Raw genomic sequence first — 18802 nt, forward strand, 5'->3', positions numbered from 1 at the left:
CCTGCTCCCAGTAGCTACGTCTAATCATAGTGTGAACTATGATGTCAGTCTAGATGATCGCCCTGACAGGAGAAATGCCATTGTTTCACCTTTAAGTGCTACGGCTTAATTGACCAAAAAAAAAAAAAAAGAAAGAATGATTCGTCTTCCTTGAACATTAAAACTTCATATCCCTAAATGGCATTTACAAATTCCAGACAATGATACGTCTCTAAGCTTTGGTCTCCTTCTTTGGACAGGGCATAAAAGTTCACACTGGAGGGGACCGGATTGGTAGGATTGTCTCCCCTCTTACAGCATGCCATTTCTAACTGCAGCTGCATCTCCCTCCTCCCAGGCAAGACACCAGTAAGACTATTTCAGCGACAGAGTGAGGTTTGTGAGCATTACCAGAGTCTGTAGACTCTCCAGGAAAGTGCTGACGACGTTCCCCTAATAACATATTACAAAGTTTTATATATTATTTCACTCGCCATTAATTCCACAGCGCTTTACAGACATTATCATCACTGTCCCCCCGATGGGGCTCACAGGCTAGATTCCCTAATTGTTTGGACTTTGGAGTGTGAGACGAAACCAGAGAACTCGGAGAAAACCCATCAAACATGGGGAGAACATACAAACGCCTTGCAGATGTTGTCCTTGGTAGGATTTGAACCCAGGACCCCAGCGATGCAAAGCAACAGTGCAAATAAAATTGATGTACCCCTGAGAGGGGATGCAACAGATTGCAGAAAAAAGAGGGGTTGCTCTCTTCCCCACCAAAAAGTAATAAAGTGTAACGCCTGTTCATAGAACTCAATCCCATTCATTTTAATAGAGCAGAACAGAAGGACTAGAAACAATGGTTTTCTGGGGGATAGCCGCCATGCTTTTCTATTTTTGTACAGGCACTTAAAAAAAATGCTAGAAAAAAATGAAAAGGATTCTCCGAGGGCATCTTACTTATTGGGAGGTGAGTGGCACTGATGACATGGACGGGGAGCGTGCAAGGCCGGCAGGTATTGTGCATCCATCACCCGCACTTCTCCTGAAGCAGAAGTGAGTGGTGCCAGAGACCCCCCTTAAAGACCTCCCCGGATTTATACTGCTTACATGTTGATCAGAAACTGTGCCAAATCTACCAGTGGAGCAGATCTGATGCAGCCGGATAGGCCCGCTACTCTTTTGTCTTTCTTACACCACTCACTTGTTTTACACTAATATTTCGCAAAAAAAAACAGTGCTGCGCGCTGTCAATAAATCTGCTGCATTTTACGGCTCCTTTGAAGCCACCCACTTTTCATTAGGGTCTAATGAGGCCTAAATCACATGCTGGATGTGGCTGACGGCATGAATTCCACTCCTTGGCACAGACTCTTGGCACATTTTGCCAAGTGAATCTTCTCGGATGTGTTCTACCTAGTGCAGAGCCTGAAGATTTCCATCTTTGATCTTGTTTACTCCCCTTGCTCGTTCCAGCGATGCCTCTACTCTGCTCTTCTGGTCTTTGATGATTGACCGCAGCAGTGACATTTTATAACAGCTGCAATCAATCACTGGGCTCAGTGGCTCTGTCAATGAGCCCGCCGATGCCGCACCTTTTCTCTTCGATGACTGACCGCAGCAGTGACATCACATCTATAGCGCTTGCAATGGCAGCAGTCAATCACTGGGCTCAGCGGCTCTATCATTGAGCCCAGCGATGAATCTCCTTTTCTCTTTGATGACTGCCTGCAGCAGAGACATCACATCTACAGCGCTTATAACTGCTGTAGTCAATCACTGAGCTTAGTGGCTCTGTCAACGTAGACGGCACGAGCCAATGCGCCCAGTGATGCCTCTTCCCTTCTGCTTTGCTCTTTGATGATTGGTTGCAGTGGTGATGATGCATGTACAGCTAATACACAAAAACACACACACATGGTCACCAGCCTATGTAGGAGCATCAACAGAATGAACCTACATAGGCTGTAACCAAACAGCAACTCTTAATTTAAAGAAAAGAAGAAAAAGGAAAAAAAAATTGCATGAGCTCCCGCGTAATTTTCATAACCAGCAGAGGGAAAGCTGACGTTAATATTCTTTAAAGGAGCCAATAGCCATAAAGGTTCTCAGGCTATTAATATCAGCTCACCGCTGTTTTCATAGCCTTTACTGTCTAGTTTCCAGGGGGATCGCGGAAAAAATTGACATAGGGTCCCCCTATAAAATCTAACCAGCAAAGGCTAGGAAGACAGCTGTGGGATGATATTCATAGCCTAGGAAGGGGCCATGGATATTGCCCCCCAAGCTAAAATCATCAGCTCTCAGCGGCCCCAGAAAAGGCGCATCTATAAGATGTACTAAATCTGGTGCTTAGCCTCTCTCTTCCCACTTGCCCTGTAGCGGTGGCAAGTGGGGTGATAAATGGGGGTGTTGATGTCACCTTTGTTTTACCAGGTAACATCAAGCCCACATGTTAGTAATGGAGAGGCATCTATAAGACGCCCATAGTCATATTGTATAAAAACACAACACACCCAGAATGAAATGCCGTTATTTGAAATAATGACACAGACGACTTTAATAAATCTAAATTAAACCACACTTACCGAACGCCTAATCCACTGATGCCAATGTCTCCTGCAACAAAAATAAAATAATAAACAACAATATTCCTCACCTGTCCACTGAGAAGATAATCCATAATGTCCCACAACGATCATGACAACTTTGAGAGCAGTCTCTGATGGGACTGCTCTCAAAGACAGACGGCAATACACTGACAGGAAGTAATCGCACCTGCAGTGTATCACTGAGCTGCCGTGACAGAATTTACTGGAGTTCATCAGCTGACCAGCTCCGGTGATCTCCCTTACGGAACCACTGCTGTGTGAGAAAGTTCTCACGCAGCGGTGCCACAAGTGAGATCACCGGAGCTAATCAGCTGATGAACTCCGGTGACCTCTCACGGCAGCTCAGTGATACACTGCAGTAGCGATTACCCCCTGTGAGTGTATCTCCGGCGGCCGGATAGAACGGTCACATCTCCCAATGTGACTGTTCTACACGTGAGATCGCCGTGGAACACTCGGGATTATGTGGACTACGACGGACAGGTGGCATATGGTGGTTTATTATTTTACCTTTTTACTAGGAGACGAAGGCTTTTGGGGGATTTGGTGTTAGGTGAGTATGATGTGTTTTTTTATTTTTATTTGAATATGTATGTTCTACATGTTTTTTTTTTTTTATGTGAGGACAGGTTCCGGCTGATGAGACTACGTCAGACGTATGCTGATGGGAGGAGTAGTCTCATCAGCCCGTGCCTCATCTGCGGTAACATCTTACCGTGTATCACTGCTGTGGGTCACAGTATCTGTGCGGGATCAAGCTGACATCTGACAGCATGACCCCGCAGTGCTCTGACCGACGGTCTTACCGGCAGTAGCATTACAGTGGGTCACAATCACACCTGCGGGGTCACACTGACATATGACAGCATGACCCCACAGTGCTCTGACCGACGGTCTTACCGGTGGTAGCATTACTGCCGATAAGAACCACTGTGCAGGTATAAACTCAAACAGAAACTCAGCAAATCCGCAAACATTTATTTTTTATACCTGCATTTTTGCTGTGGGTTTGACGACTAAGTTGAAGTCATAGTAACATAGTAACATAGTTAGTAAGGCCGAAAAAAGACATTTGTCCATCCAGTTCAGCCTATATTCCATCATAATAAATCCCCAGATCTACGTCCTTCTACAGAACCTAATAATTGTATGATACAATATTGTTCTGCTCCAGGAAGACATCCAGGCCTCTCTTGAACCCCTCGACTGAGTTCGCCATCACCACCTCCTCAGGCAAGCAATTCCAGATTCTCACTGCCCTAACAGTAAAGAATCCTCTTCTATGTTGGTGGAAAAACCTTCTCTCCTCCAGACGCAAAGAATGCCCCCTTGTGCCCGTCACCTTCCTTGGTATAAACAGATCCTCAGCGAGATATTTGTATTGTCCCCTTATATACTTATACATGGTTATTAGATCGCCCCTCAGTCGTCTTTTTTCTAGACTAAATAATCCTAATTTCGCTAATCTATCTGGGTATTGTAGTTCTCCCATCCCCTTTATTAATTTTGTTGCCCTCCTTTGTACTCTCTCTAGTTCCATTATATCCTTCCTGAGCACCGGTGCCCAAAACTGGACACAGTACTCCATGTGCGGTTTAACTAGGGATTTGTACAGAGGCAGTATAATGCTCTCATCATGTGTATCCAGACCTCTTTTAATGCACCCCATGATCCTGTTTGCCTTGGCAGCTGCTGCCTGGCACTGGCTGCTCCAGGTAAGTTTATCATTAACTAGGATCCCCAAGTCCTTCTCCCTGTCAGATTTACCCAGTGGTTTCCCATTCAGTGTGTAATGGTGACATTGATTCCTTCTTCCCATGTGTATAACCTTACATTTATCATTGTTAAACCTCATCTGCCACCTTTCAGCCCAAGTTTCCAACTTATCCAGATCCATCTGTAGCAGAATACTATCTTCTCTTGTATTAACTGCTTTACATAGTTTTGTATCATCTGCAAATATCGATATTTTACTGTGTAAACCTTCTAACAGATCATTAATGAATATGTTGAAGAGAACAGGTCCCAATACTGACCCCTGCGGTACCCCACTGGTCACAGCGACCCAGTTAGAGACTATACCATTTATAACCACCCTCTGCTTTCTATCACTAAGCCAGTTACTAACCCATTTACACACATTTTCCCCCAGACCAAGCATTCTCATTTTGTGTACCAACCTCTTGTGCGGCACGGTATCAAACGCTTTGGAAAAATCGAGATATACCACGTCCAATGACTCACCGTGGTCCAGCCTATAGCTTACCTCTTCATAAAAACTGATTAGATTGGTTTGACAGGAGCGATTTCTCATAAACCCATGCTGATATGGAGTTAAACAGTTATTCTCATTGAGATAATCCAGAATAACATCCCTCAGAAACCCTTCAAATATTTTACCAACAATAGAGGTTAGACTTACTGGCCTATAATTTCCAGGTTCACTTTTAGAGCCCTTTTTGAATATTGGCACCACATTTGCTATGCGCTAATCCTGTGGAACAGACCCTGTCGCTATAGAGTCCCTAAAAATAAGAAATAATGGTTTATCTATTACATTACTTAGTTCTCTTAGTACTCGTGGGTGTATGCCATCCGGACCCGGAGATTTATCTATTTTAATCTTATTTAGCCGGTTTCGCACCTCTTCTTGGGTTAGATTGGTGACCCTTAATATAGGGTATTCATTGTTTCTTGGGATTTCACCTAGCATTTCATTTTCCACCGTGAATACCGTGGAGAAGAAGGTGTTTAATATGTTAGCTTTTTCCTCGTCATCTACAACCATTCTTTCCTCACTATTTTTTAAGGGGCCTACATTTTCAGTTTTTATTCTTTTACTATTGATATAGTTGAAGAACAGTTTGGGATTAGTTTTACTCTCCTTAGCAATGTGCTTCTCTGTTTCCTTTTTGGCAGCTTTAATTAGTTTTTTAGATAAAGTATTTTTCTCCCTATAGTTTTTTAGAGCTTCAATGGTGCCATCCTGCTTTAGTAGTGCAAATGCTTTCTTTTTACTGTTAATTGCCTGTCTTACTTCTTTGTTTAGCCACATTGGGTTTTTCCTATTTCTAGTCCTTTTATTCCCACAAGGTATAAACCGCTTACACTGCCTATTTAGGATGTTCTTAAACATTTCCCATTTATTATCTGTATTCTTATTTCTGAGGATATTGTCCCAGTCTACCAGATTAAGGGCATCTCTAAGCTGGTCAAACTTTGCCTTCCTAAAGTTCAGTGTTTTTGTGACTCCCTGACAAGTCCCCCTAGTGAAAGACAGGTGAAACTGTACAATATTGTGGTCGCTATTTCCTAGATGCCCGACCACCTGCAGATTTGTTATTCTGTCAGGTCTATTAGATAGTATTAGGTCTAAAAGTGCTGCTCCTCTGGTTGGATTCTGCACCAATTGTGAAAGATAATTTTTCTTGGTTATTAGCAGAAACCTGTTGCCTTTATGGGTTTCACAGGTTTCTGTTTCCCAGTTAATATCCGGGTAGTTAAAGTCCCCCATAACCAGGACCTCATTATGGGTTGCAGCTTCATCTATCTGCTTTAGAAGTAGACTTTCCATGGTTTCTGTTATATTTGGGGGTTTGTAACAGACCCCAACGAGAATTTTGTTACCATTTTTCCCTCCATGAATTTCGACCCATATGGACTCGACATCCTCATTTCCTTCGCTAATATCCTCCCTTAAAGTGGACTTTAGACAAGACTTTACATAGAGACAAACCCCTCCTCCTCTCCGATTTTTACGATCCTTTCTAAACAGACTGTAACCCTGTAAGTTAACTGCCCAGTCATAGCTTTCATCTAACGATGTCTCGGTTATTCCCACTATGTCAAAGTTACCTGTAGATATTTCTGCTTCTAGTTCTTCCATCTTGTTTGTCAGGCTTCTGGCGTTTGCAAGCATGCAGTTTAGAGGATTTTGTTTTGTTCCAATCTCCTCGCTGTGGATTGTTTTAGAAATGTTCTTACCTCCCTTCTGAGTATGTTTTCCTGGATCTTCTTTGTTCAAGTCTAATGTTTTTCTTCCCGTCCCCTCTTCTTCTAGTTTAACGCCCTCCTGATGAGTGTAGCGAGTCTTCTGGCGAATGTGTGTTTCCCAGGTTTGTTGAGGTGTAGTCCGTCTCTGGCGAGGAGTCCATCGTACAAGTAATTCACACCGTGGTCCAGGAATCCGAATCCTTGTTGTCTGCACCATCGTCTTAGCCAGTTGTTTGCATCAAGGATCCTGTTCCATCTCCTGGTGCCATGCCCGTCTACTGGAAGGATAGAAGAAAAAACTACCTGTGCATCCAGTTCCTTTACTTTCTTCCCCAACTCTTCAAAGTCTTTGCAGATTGTCGGTAGGTCCTTCCTTGCCGTGTCATTGGTGCCAACATGTATCAGAAGAAATGGGTGGACGTCCTTGGAGTTGAAGAGCTTTGGTATCCTATCGGTCACATCCTTGATCATCGCACCTGGAAGGCAGCATACTTCTCTTGCAGTTATGTCCGGTCTGCAGATGGCTGCTTCTGTGCCTCTCAGTAGTGAGTCTCCCACCACCACCACTCTTCGTTGCTTCTTGGCTGTACTTTTTGCTGTCACTTGTTGCTGTGTGCCCTTTTCTTTTTTGCTTGCTGGTATTGCTTCATCCTTAGGTGTGCCATCTTCATCCTCTACAAAGATTTGATATCGGTTCTTCAGTTGTGTGGTTGGTGATTTCTCCATGGTCTTCTTGCTTCTTTTGGTCACATGCTTCCACTCATCTGCTTTTGGAGGTTCTCTGACACTTTTTTCACCTTCTGTGACCAGTAGAGATGCTTCTGTTCTGTCTAGAAAGTCTTCATTCTCTTTGATGAGTTTCAAAGTTGCTATTCTTTCTTCCAGACCCCGCACCTTTTCTTCTAAAAGGGCCACTAGTCTACACTTCTGACATGTGAAATTTAATTCTTCTTGTGGTCGATCTGTGAACATGTAGCACAAGCTGCAGCTCACCATGTAGGTTGTCACATCTGCCATGTTGCTCCTAGATCCTGCTGACTTGCTGTGTGTTTTCCTTCTTGTGTAATCTACTCAGCCAAGCTCTCTTGCAATAATGTCCTACAGGCAAAAATTCGTTTGGTGATTCTTTCCAAGCAGCTGGTCCCGGCTGTACCCAACGATCTTCTAGCTTAGGGAGACTCTTCGCTTTCCCAGAAGGCACCTGGAATATGCAAATTAGCCTCCTCAAGCTTGAATCCCTGGTTTGGTGATTCTTTCCAAGCAGCTGGTCCCGGCTGTACCCAACGATCTTCTAGCTTAGGGAGACTCTTCGCTTTCCCAGAAGGCACCTGGAATATGCAAATTAGCCTCCTCAAGCTTGAATCCCTGGTGTGTGGAAAACTCTAAAAATCCGCACAAAGAATTGACATGCTGCAGAAAAAAACCCCTGCAAATACTCTAAGGAAATTTATTGGTCATGTGCACAGCACTTCAGGATTGTCATTGAATTCCGTAGTGTTTTTGGCCCATTTCCTCGCTTCAAAAACGCACGGTGTGCACATAGCCTAACTTCTTCTATCACCTGATTGTATTATTCTTGTATAAGATCCGGCGCGCTCCATTTCTTGGCAGGACACTCTAGTCTGTCATCACCACGTTATACCCGACACCCTCCCCTTGAAGCCTCTTCTTCTTAAAGACGTTCTCTTTCCCACTCGACATCATACGGTAATTATTTTTATTCCATGTCCTCAGGGCGTTTGTACAAGCAGGTAAAGTTACGTCTCAATCCTCCTATAATTCTCCTCCTGTCAATTACTTCATTTCCACAAGAAGCTGCTTTTCACATACAGAAGCGGCGATCATCGCTACCTGGTCAGCAACGTAACAGGGAGTCATCACACGTGCCACCTACCACCGTTTCAGAGGATAGGTAATAGATATATATACGATCCATGTTGGTCTCTATAATCACTAGCGTTCAGATCTCCAATAGTGATGAGCGAGTGTACTCGTTGCTGGGGTTTTCCCGAGCACGCTCGGGTGGTCTCCGAGTACTTATGACTGCTCGGAGATTACATTTTCATCACCTCAGCAGCATGATTTACAGCTACTAGCCAGCCTGATTACATGTGGGGATTCCCTAGCAACCAGACAACCCCCACATGTACTCAGCCTGGCTAGTAGCTGTAAATCATTCAGCTGCAGTGATGAAAACTAAATCTCCGAACATTAACAAATACTAGAAGGTCACCAGAGTGTGCTCAGGAAAACTCGAGCAACGAGTACACTCGCTCATCACTAATCTCCAACAATCAGACCCTGACTAATGGCTGATCCAAACAATCCGCAACGTTATATATGGATGTACAAATCTCATCAAGATGCCCAAGACACTGCGAGACAAGACAAGGAGACTGACACTCTCCACCTCGTATTGGGGCTGATCTCCTCACATTTATATGACAGCTGTAAAACAACCCAGCATTATCTTACAGAAGGTAATTATACCGCAACTCCGAGGTGTCAGCCCACGTAATGCCGGTGTGAAAACTGCCAAAACCTCCACGTTACATGGACTACGGTCCCTGGATGGATTTTCTAACTATATTTTCTCTGAAACGCTCCTGTGAATATACCTTCCTGTGAATATACCTGGTTGCGATTCATGCATTTAGCGGTTTGGGCAGCATGAATCAGGTTCCCTTTAAGTACAAAAATTCTGCTTTTAAAACTAGTTAGAAAAAAAAAACAAAACCTCAAGGTCCATAATCTCAAACACTCTGCCAAATAAAGTGTCTCCGAGCTGGAAAATGTGTTTGATTTGGATCACTTAAGTAAACCCAGCGAGAGACCGAGCTCATATTGTTAACAGAGCAAGAGGGAAGATTAAAGGTCCGGCTCACAGCACTTGACTGTTTGTATGAAGCTGTCAGGGACACATATAGATGGGAGCGTAGTGTAAATATTTAGGAGGCGTTTACTCAGGGGAAGTGCCCAGGAATTTAGCATCCGATTAACCACTTAGGGGGCTCTAGACATAAGCCAGGTGCTGGCCAATTATTCATCCTCTATGCAATTGTGACTTTTCTGGAGGGATCTGCTAAAACTAAGCCGTTCATCAAGTCCATCACACAAAAGGGAAAACGGCTGGGGAGAAAGACGAGGTGTCAGGGTGCTGCATACTGGAGCAAACACAGGCGTCACCTGTGGGGTAATGTGTGGAGACTACACAACGTACATGTTGATCACCAAGTCAGTTTTGCCGACATGTTGCCAGAAATCCAAAGTAAAGACCCTAAAGAATGGCTTTCACACTTGGCTCTTTAGACCTCGGTAACTGGCAGCCATATTGCCCTTAAATCTAATTAGTTGGATTTTTAATAAAGATCTCATACACAGGAGATGAAAATTGTCCAAAACCAATGTGGACGGCAATGACTGACCAATGGATGTGTATGAAGGACTTCCAACATCGTAAGAGGAGGGGATTCGGTAGCTGAAATGTCAATGGCCGCTCCTTTTGCTTTCACCTGTCTCCCCGTGGAAAACGCTGGGCCAAGCCAAGCAACCATGTGTATGGGGACATCTGGAGGGATTGCTGCAACCACCTTATCTTGTCCTAATGGAAAAGACCGTGTACCTTCATCCCGTGATCAAGATCCTGGGACTTCTGCTGTTCAAAAAGCTCAATTCCCCCTTCTAGCAAAGATATAGCAGAGGGTATTGAGCTCGGTCAGCGTTGGTTTTGGCTCAATTAACTCCTTACATGCCACAATAGTAATTGCTGCATGTTGATAGTCTGACAGAGGGAGACTGCTCCCTCTGTCATTACACTGACTCCATACAGTGCAATTACATGGTTGCTATGGCAACCAGAGGCTTAAAGGGAACCTGTCACCTGAATTTGGCGGGACCAGTTTTGGGTCATATGGGCGGGGGGTGTTTGATTCACCCTTTCCTTACCCGCTGGCTGCATGCTGGCCGCAATATTGGATTGAAGTTCATTCTCTGTCCTCCGAAGTACACACCTGCACAAGGCAAGATTGCCTTGCGCTGGCATGTACTTCGGAGGACAGAGAATGAACTTCAATCCAATATTGCGGCCAGCATGCAGCCAGCGGGTAAGGAAAGGGTGAATCAAACACCCGAAAACCCCGCCCATATGACCCAAAACTGGTCCCGCCAAATTCAGGTGACAGGTTCCCTTTAACAGTGGCCTCCACTTCTGCCATAGATAAAAGCTTGACACACTGTACCAGGCATGGACTAATAGTTGCTTTGTCAATATAATACAGGCAGGTTTGATGATGCTCTTCACAACATAAGTAGTGCAGGGTATTATCTATGTAATCCATAGTTCGCATGTGTTCAAGAGTATATATACATATATATATATTTATTTATTTAAGTTTAAAAAAAAAAAGATTATAAAAAAATAAATAAAAAAATGTCACAATAAAAAAAAGTCATTTAATCCATAAAACAAATGCCCCAAAAATAGAGATGGACCTAGTATCACCATGTGCAGTAAGGACAAAACAATAAAAATCCATCTTTTATCCCATCCAATTAATTAGCAAAAGAAAAAAGAAAAGTCGTATGTGCCCCAAAATGGTACCAATAACAATTTAAGCTTGTTATGAAAAAACATTCACAGAATGCTGTACTCAGAAAAATGAGCTATAGCTCTCAGAAAACATTTAAAATAAAATAATACAGAATTATTACTTTTTTGTTCAAAAGTGCAATAAAACGTTATCAAAAAGTCCCATGTACCTGGAAATGAGACTAGTAATCGCTTTATCGCTTAATTGTTGGAGAAATGTAAAACTTATGAAAAAAAAAAAAATCATGGTCCTGGTTTAACGTCAAGTCCGGTCTTATGTGGCGGTCTTCACTTCTCCAACTGCATTCTCTTGTGCTCAGTTCCCTTCCCTAGTAAATAGTCCTCACACGACGTCATGATATCGCAGGGCTTAGTAAGTGCAAGAGGTGCTGAGGATGCCAGCTGCAGAGGTGTGGACTGACCTCATCTGGCTGCAATGGAGAAACCTCCATTAAGGAATGAGTCAATGGACTGCGTACTTACTGTATGAGGTATATACGGCAACCCATAGGACAATTCCTGGGTTTCCCTTAAAATGTCTGTCGTTGAGCCCTTTAGAGGGTGTTTTCCATGATAAATTTGGTCCAACATAGAGTTAAAGACCTGGAATACAGAAAACAACAGTGAACGCAAGGCGTCAATCTTGTCTAGATAAAAGGGTGGTTTTCTCAGAGTGGTGGTCTTAAGGAGAGGTTTCACTGTATCCAAGTTACTAAAGTGAACCAGCTGAGCCAGCTGTCAGTCAGTGTCGAGGCGTGGTTACAGTCACCTTTCACTGTGTATGAAGTGGTGACATAAGCCTCGCCGACTGAAGCCGCGGCGACTGAAGCCTCGCCGACTGAAGCTGCGCCGACTGAAGCCTCGCCGACTGAAGCCTCGCCGACTGAAGCCATGCCGACTGAAGCCGCGCCGACTGAAGCCGCGCCGACTGAAGCCTCGCCGACTGAAGCCTCGCCGACTGAAGCTGCGCCGACTGAAGCCTCGCCGACTGAAGCCTCGCCGACTGAAGCCTCGCCGACTGAAGCCTCGCCGACTGAAGCTGCGCCGACTGAAGCCTCGCCGACTGAAGCCGCGCCGACTGAAGCCGCGCCGACTGAAGCCTCGCCGACTAAAGCCGTGCCGACTGAAGCCGCGCCGACTGAAGCCTCGCCGACTGAAGCCGCGCCGACTGAAGCCACACCGACTGAAGCCGCGCCGACTGAAGCCTCGCCGACTGAAGCCGCGCCGACTGAAGCCGCGCCGACTGAAGCCACGCCGACTGAAGCCTCGCCGACTGAAGCCGCGCCGACTGAAGCCGCGCCGACTGAAGCCTCGCCGACTGAAGCCGCGCCGACTGAAGCCGCGCCGACTGAAGCCTCGCCGACTGAAGCCGCGCCGACTGAAGCCTCACCGACTGAAGCCTCGCCGACTGAAGCCGCGCCGACTGAAGCCACGCCGACTGAAGCCGTGCCGACTGAAGCCGCGCCAGCCGTATCTGAATGACTGAAAGCTGGAGGCTTTTATTCTCCCATTAGTCGGGGTGTAAGTGAGGCGGCCGTATGGCTTAAGAGCACTATTATCCTGCAGATTAGGTTTTTTTTTTACATCTCAGGTTCCCTCTAAATATTCAATCTTTGCCATTATTGGCTTTAACAAGTGAGAACTGAATACACTCACCTGAAGCTGCATGTCTGAAGCCGCGCCAACCTTTTTGGATTCACAGAGGCGAGATACCATAGGTTTAGACAAAGGCTATAACAGAAAACAAATTGTAGACAACCTGTAAGTATCCCGCATTGGTGGATTTCCCAGAACTACATTCTTAGGAAATGCCGTGCACAACAATTATAGGGGTAACAATTTTGCATAAATTTGATCATTTTTGTTTTTTCCCCCGCTGCCCTCACCCTTATTCTAAAAAGTGAGCAGGGGCTTAGCAGGATGTCCTAGGCTTCTCAGCTGCCTGATGGATTTACTATATTCCAGAAATTTGCATAAATTATAGCAAAACTCTCTGCTGGCTTATAACTCAAGCAACACCAGGTTTGTTGTCTGTACGAGATGCACCAAATTAAAGGGAACCTGTCACCCCGAAAATCGCGGGTGAGGTAATCCCACCGGCATCAGGGGCTTATCTGCAGCATTCTGTAATGCTGTAGATAAGCCCCCGATGTTACCTGAAAGAGGAGAAAAAGACGTTAGATTATACTCACCCAGGGGCGGTCCCGCTGCTGGTCAGGTCGGATGGGCGTCTCTGGTCCGCTCCGGCGCCTCCTATCTTCTTTCCATGACGTCCTCTTCTGATCTTCAGCCACGGCTCCGGCGCAGGCGTACTTTGCTCTGCCCTGTTGAGGGCAGACAAAGTACTGCAGTGCGCAGGCGCCGGGCCTCTGACCTTTCCGGCGCCTGCGCACTGCAGTACTATCCTCTGCCCTCAAGAGGGCAGAGCAAAGTACGCCTGCGCCGGAGCCGTGGCTGAAGATCAGAAGAGGACGTCATGGAAAGAAGATAGGAGGCGCCGGAGCGGACCAGAGACGCCCATCCGACCTGACCAGCAGCGGGACCGCCCCTGGGTGAGTATAATATAACGTCTTTTTCTCCTCTTTCAGGTAACATCGGGGGCTTATCTACAGCATTACAGAATGCTGCAGATAAGCCCCTGATGCCGGTGGGATTACCTCACCCGCGATTTTCGGGGTGACAGGTTCCCTTTAAGAAGCGGGCACTTCCGAATAAATAGGTTTGCTGACTTATACTCCACCACTCTCATGATTGGCGTATGAAACATCGATCTTCCATAATTTACCTGTCCGGTCTGGTAGTGCCTTGCAAATTGGTTTACGACTCTGTAATCACTAACAAAGTATTCCATAAGAATAGACGGGACCTCCGCAAAGTCGGTAGAACATCGGGTGCCTAAAAAACAGGTAGAAGAAAAGAAAAATGCAATGTGACCCAATCTCAATCATCTTTACATCAAATATGAAAAATGTTTTAAACTAAATCTTTGCCCCTTTCACTCTGACCACAAAGCCTCAAGGCACATCCCCTGTTCTGTAGAGATCAATTTTCAGCAGTCTCATTATCATCACAGGCAGAAAAGCAATGGCAGGTAAGTAACACAAGAACCACATTTCACTGTAGGTGGCGGTCACATCTCACCTCCTCCACCTCCCTGCAGAGGTCACAGACAGCATGCTTGGAATCTTACCTCCGCCCCCGGTAAATTGTTTCCCATAGTTTTGGGGTAGAGCTCATCTCTCAACGCTGTTAAAAAGAAGCTCAGGCAAAACCGCTTTCCCCCAAAAATCATGTGCAGAAAATATAAAATAGATCAGAAAAGTAAAGAATAGTATCTGGTTCTCATTCATATAAAATAGAACTGATTAATTACTCTTACCCCCCCATAAAAAAAACCTGCCGCCCCCCAGTATCATTACAACATCCGCAAGACACTGAATTAAGGAATCCTAAAAACAGGATGGAAAACATATAACATTTCTACACGTAATGATCGGAAATGAAGATCACACGATCATTCATATTTGGTAAAAAACTGAAAATCTAATAATGTTTGCACAGCTGTGCGGAGGTGAACTCCAACCCCCGCTGCTCACACCCTTCACAAATATTAGCAAACTGGCCCGACATGAAAGCTCCAAGTGTCACTGTGCTACATGGTGGCTGCCATCGTCCCACTGCAGACAGCCGTCATCGGGAGAGGCGCTGGTGCGCACATCTGTGCCATCGCTTCCATTTATACACAAGCTACCAACACCTTCCCACGCTATAGAAGACATCCCAACAGCCTCAGACGGGCCTTACTGATGAAAACTTGTGGTCTGAAGATACCACTACTGACACGAAGACAAAACACGAATAACAATTGTTCAATAAACACGGGCTTGTGAATGAGACCATATTTATACAACATGAAAATAAGCAAGTTTGCAATTGACTTGCTTTTTTCATCTGCTGTCACTCTCCTGCAATGTGAGGGTTCATCTTTCACAGTGTACAGCTGATTTCCATGGAGAGTGCCTGCTCAGTAGTAACATTCCAGGAGAGAAGTTAACTCCTAACATACCAGCCATCTGCCTCCAGCCCATTAATTTCTAAACAGAAGTTATCTACTAACCTCCCTTCAACGTAGAGCCTGACATTCTGTGACTATAAATCTTGCAGAATCACCAACCTACAGAATTGACTTTTCCCAGAGCAAGTCTCCTAATCCCGGCTTTTGAGCAATGTGCTTGTTCAAATGCTCTGCTATTTCTATCTATATGTAAATATAGCGCAGGAAACCCTTCAGACAGAACAAACCACATTAGAACTTGTGCCGAGTTCTGTAGGTCCAGCTACTTATCAGAACTGACACTCAAAGAGGAGAGCCCGCCCTGCCAGAAAGCAGAACGTAAGGAGACTGTATAGCATTGAGCTGCTCAACTTGAAAATACACTTTCAAAGGAAAGGCTTGTTTTGGGCTTTAATGATTTTAAAACAATGTAGAGTTTTTTGTTTTTTTTTAACATTAGTATTATTGCACAATAAAACATGTTTTATGGATTAACCTTTAAATTAATTTTTGCGTGAACAGAAACACTGTAACGATTATTTGCACTGGTCTAATGTGTATGGGAACAGCGGTAAAGATGTCGATCAGACATGTATGAGCACACTGTACAAGTGAGAGCTGTGATTAGGAGAGCAGTTCTGGAGCTGCTAGTGCTGGCTGATTGTGATTATGAAGGTCTAGATAAAATCCCTGTCAGGAACTGCAGGGAAGGTGAAGGAGATGAGCAACAAACTGCTGCAGAGAAATCAGTGGAGTAGAGAAAAGAGGCTAGGATGTAAGGAGTTAACTCCTCTCCTGGAATGTAACTGCTTCGCACACTTGGCCAGACTTTAGTGGTCACGCTCCAAGGAAACAAGCTGTACACTATATAAAGGTACCTTCACACATAACGATATTGTTAACGATATCGTTGCATTTTGTGACGTAGCAACGATATCTTTAATGAAATCGTTATGTGTGACAGCGACCAACGATCAGGCCCCTGCTGGGAGATCGTTGGTCGCTGAACAAAGTCCAGAACTTTATTTCGTCGCTGGATCTCCCGCGGACATCGCTGGATCGGCGTGTGTGACACCGATCCAGCGATGTCTTCACTGGTAACCAGGGTAAACATCGGGTAACTAAGCGCAGGGCCGCGCTTAGTAACCCGATGTTTACCCTGGTTACCATCCTAAAAGTAAAAAAACAAACAGTACATACTTACCTACCGCTGTCTGTCCCCCGGCGCTGTGCTCTGCACTTCTCCTGCACTGGCTGTGAGCGTCGGTGAGCCGGAAAGCAGAGCGGTGACGTCACCGCTCTGCTTTCCGGCCGCTGTGCTCACAGTCAGTGCAGGAGGAGTGCAGAGAAGCAGAGCGCCGGGGACAGACAGCGGTAGGTAAGTATGTACTGTTTGTTTTTTTTACTTCTAGGATGGTAACCAGGGTAAACATCGGGTTACTAAGCGCGGCCCTGCGCTTAGTTACCCGATGTTTACCCTGGTTGCCGGCATCGTTGGTCGCTGGAGAGCTGTCTGTGTGACAGCTCTCCAGCGACCAAACAGCGACGCTGCAGCGATCTGGATCGTTGTCGGTATCGCTGCAGCGTCGCTTAGGCTACTTTCACACTAGCGTTAACTGCAATCCGTCACAATGCGTCGTTTTTTCTCCATTGACTAACATTACGCGACGCATTGCGACGGATTGCCACACGTCGCAACCGTCGCGCGACGGTTGCGCCGTGTTTCGGCCGACCGTCGGCCGCAAAAAACGTTCCATGTAACATTTTTTGCAGCCGACGGACCGTCTTTTCCGACCGCGCATGCGCGGCCGGAACTCCTCCCCCACCTCCCCGCACCTCACAATGGGGCAGCGGATGCGCTGAAAAGCAGCATCCGCTGCACCCGTTGTGCGGCGGAGGCAACGCTAGCGTCGGTAACCTCGGCCCGACGCACTGCGACGGGCCGGGCCCGACGCTAGTGTGAAAGAAGCCTAAATGTGAAGGGGCCTTAAGAGAAAAGCTCTCATAAAAGAAGAATGGCGGCAGATAAAAATAGCAAGTCAATTGCAAACTTGCTTTTTTTTATGCTAACTAAATCATTTTACTAATATGAGAATATCCTTTGAATCTCTCTTTTTTTAATTTGTTCCCATTGGAAAATTTAACCCCTTCCCGACCTTTGACGCATACGCTGCGTCATGAAAGTCGGTGCCATTCCGACCCATGACGCAGCATATGCGTCATGGAAAGATCGCGTCCCTGCAGATCCGGTGAAAGGGTTAACTCCCATTTCACCCGATCTGCAGGGACGGGGGAGTGGTAGTTTAGCCCAGGGGGGGTGGCTTCACCCCCCCGTGGCTACGATCGCTCTGATTGGCTGTTGAAAGTGAAACTGCCAATCAGAGCGATTTGTAATATTTCACCTAAAAAACTGGTGAAATATTACAATCCAGCCATGGCCGATGCTGCAATATCATCGGCCATGGCTGGAAACACTTATGTGCACCCACCCCACCGATCGCCCCCCCATCCCCACGATCTGTGGTCCGCTCCCCTCCTTCCTGTGCTCCGCTCCCCCGTCCTCCTGTCCGCTCCCCCCGTGCTCCAATCAAACCCCCCCGCACTCCGATCCACCCCCCGCACAGCGATCCCCCCCCGTGCTCCGATCCACCCCCCGCACAGCGATCCCCCCCCCCCCGTGCTCCGACGCCCCCCCCCGTGCCCTGATCCCCCCCCCTTATACTTACCTAGCCTCCCGGGGTCCGTCCGTCTTCTTTCCTGGGCGCCGCCATCTTCCAAAATGGCGGGCGCATGTGCAGTGCGCCCGCCGAATCTGCCGGCCGGCAGATTCGTTCCAGAGTGCATTTTGATCACTGAGATATAACCTATCTCAGTGATCAAAATAAAAAAAATAGTAAATGACCCCCCCCCTTTGTCACCCCCATAGGTAGGGACAATAAAAAAAATAAAGAATTTGTTTTTTTCCATTAAGGTTGGGGTAAGAACTAGGGTTAGGGTTAGGGGTAGGGTTAGGGTTCGGGATGTGCACACGTATTCTGGTCCTCTGCGGATTTTTCCGCAGAGGATTTGATAAATCCGCAGTGCTAAACAGCTGTGGATTTATCGCGGATTTACCGCGGTTTTTCTGCGCATTTCACTGTGGTTTTACAACTGCGATTTTCTATTGGAGCAGTTGTAAAACCGCTGCGGAATCCGCAGAAAGAAGTGACATGCTGCGGAATGTAAACCGCTGCGTTTCCGTGCAGTTTTTCTGCAGCATGTGTACAGCGATTTTTGTTTCCCATAGGTTTACATTGAACTGTAAACTCATGGGAAACTGCTGCGGATCCGCAGCGTTTTCCGCAGCGTGTGCACATACCTTTAGAATTAGGCTATGTGCACACGGTGCGGATTTGGCTGCGGATCCGCAGCAGTGTTCCATCAGGTTTACAGTACCATGTAAACATATGGAAAACCAAATCCGCTGTGCCCATGGTGCGGAAAATACCGCGCGGGAACGCTGCGTTGTATTTTCCGCAGCATGTCAATTCTTTGTGCGGATTCCGCAGCGTTTTACACCTGTTCCTCAAT

General features: G+C 46.0%; 1 protein-coding gene across 1 annotated transcript in view; it reads right to left on the reverse strand.

Moving 5' to 3' along the window:
- MIPEP (mitochondrial intermediate peptidase) overlaps positions 1-18802 on the reverse strand; it is a 123733-nt gene that overhangs the window by 40639 nt on the left and 64292 nt on the right. The window contains exons 14-16 of the mRNA XM_069759123.1: positions 13964-14073; positions 12835-12909; positions 11662-11781 (exon numbers count right to left, since the gene is read on the reverse strand). Coding sequence (XP_069615224.1) covers positions 11662-11781; positions 12835-12909; positions 13964-14073 — 305 coding nt within the window. The remainder of the gene's footprint in view (positions 1-11661; positions 11782-12834; positions 12910-13963; positions 14074-18802) is intronic.

Source organism: Ranitomeya imitator, chromosome 3, assembly GCF_032444005.1.
Source record: "Ranitomeya imitator isolate aRanImi1 chromosome 3, aRanImi1.pri, whole genome shotgun sequence".
In the NCBI taxonomy this organism is placed as follows: domain Eukaryota; kingdom Metazoa; phylum Chordata; class Amphibia; order Anura; family Dendrobatidae; genus Ranitomeya; species Ranitomeya imitator.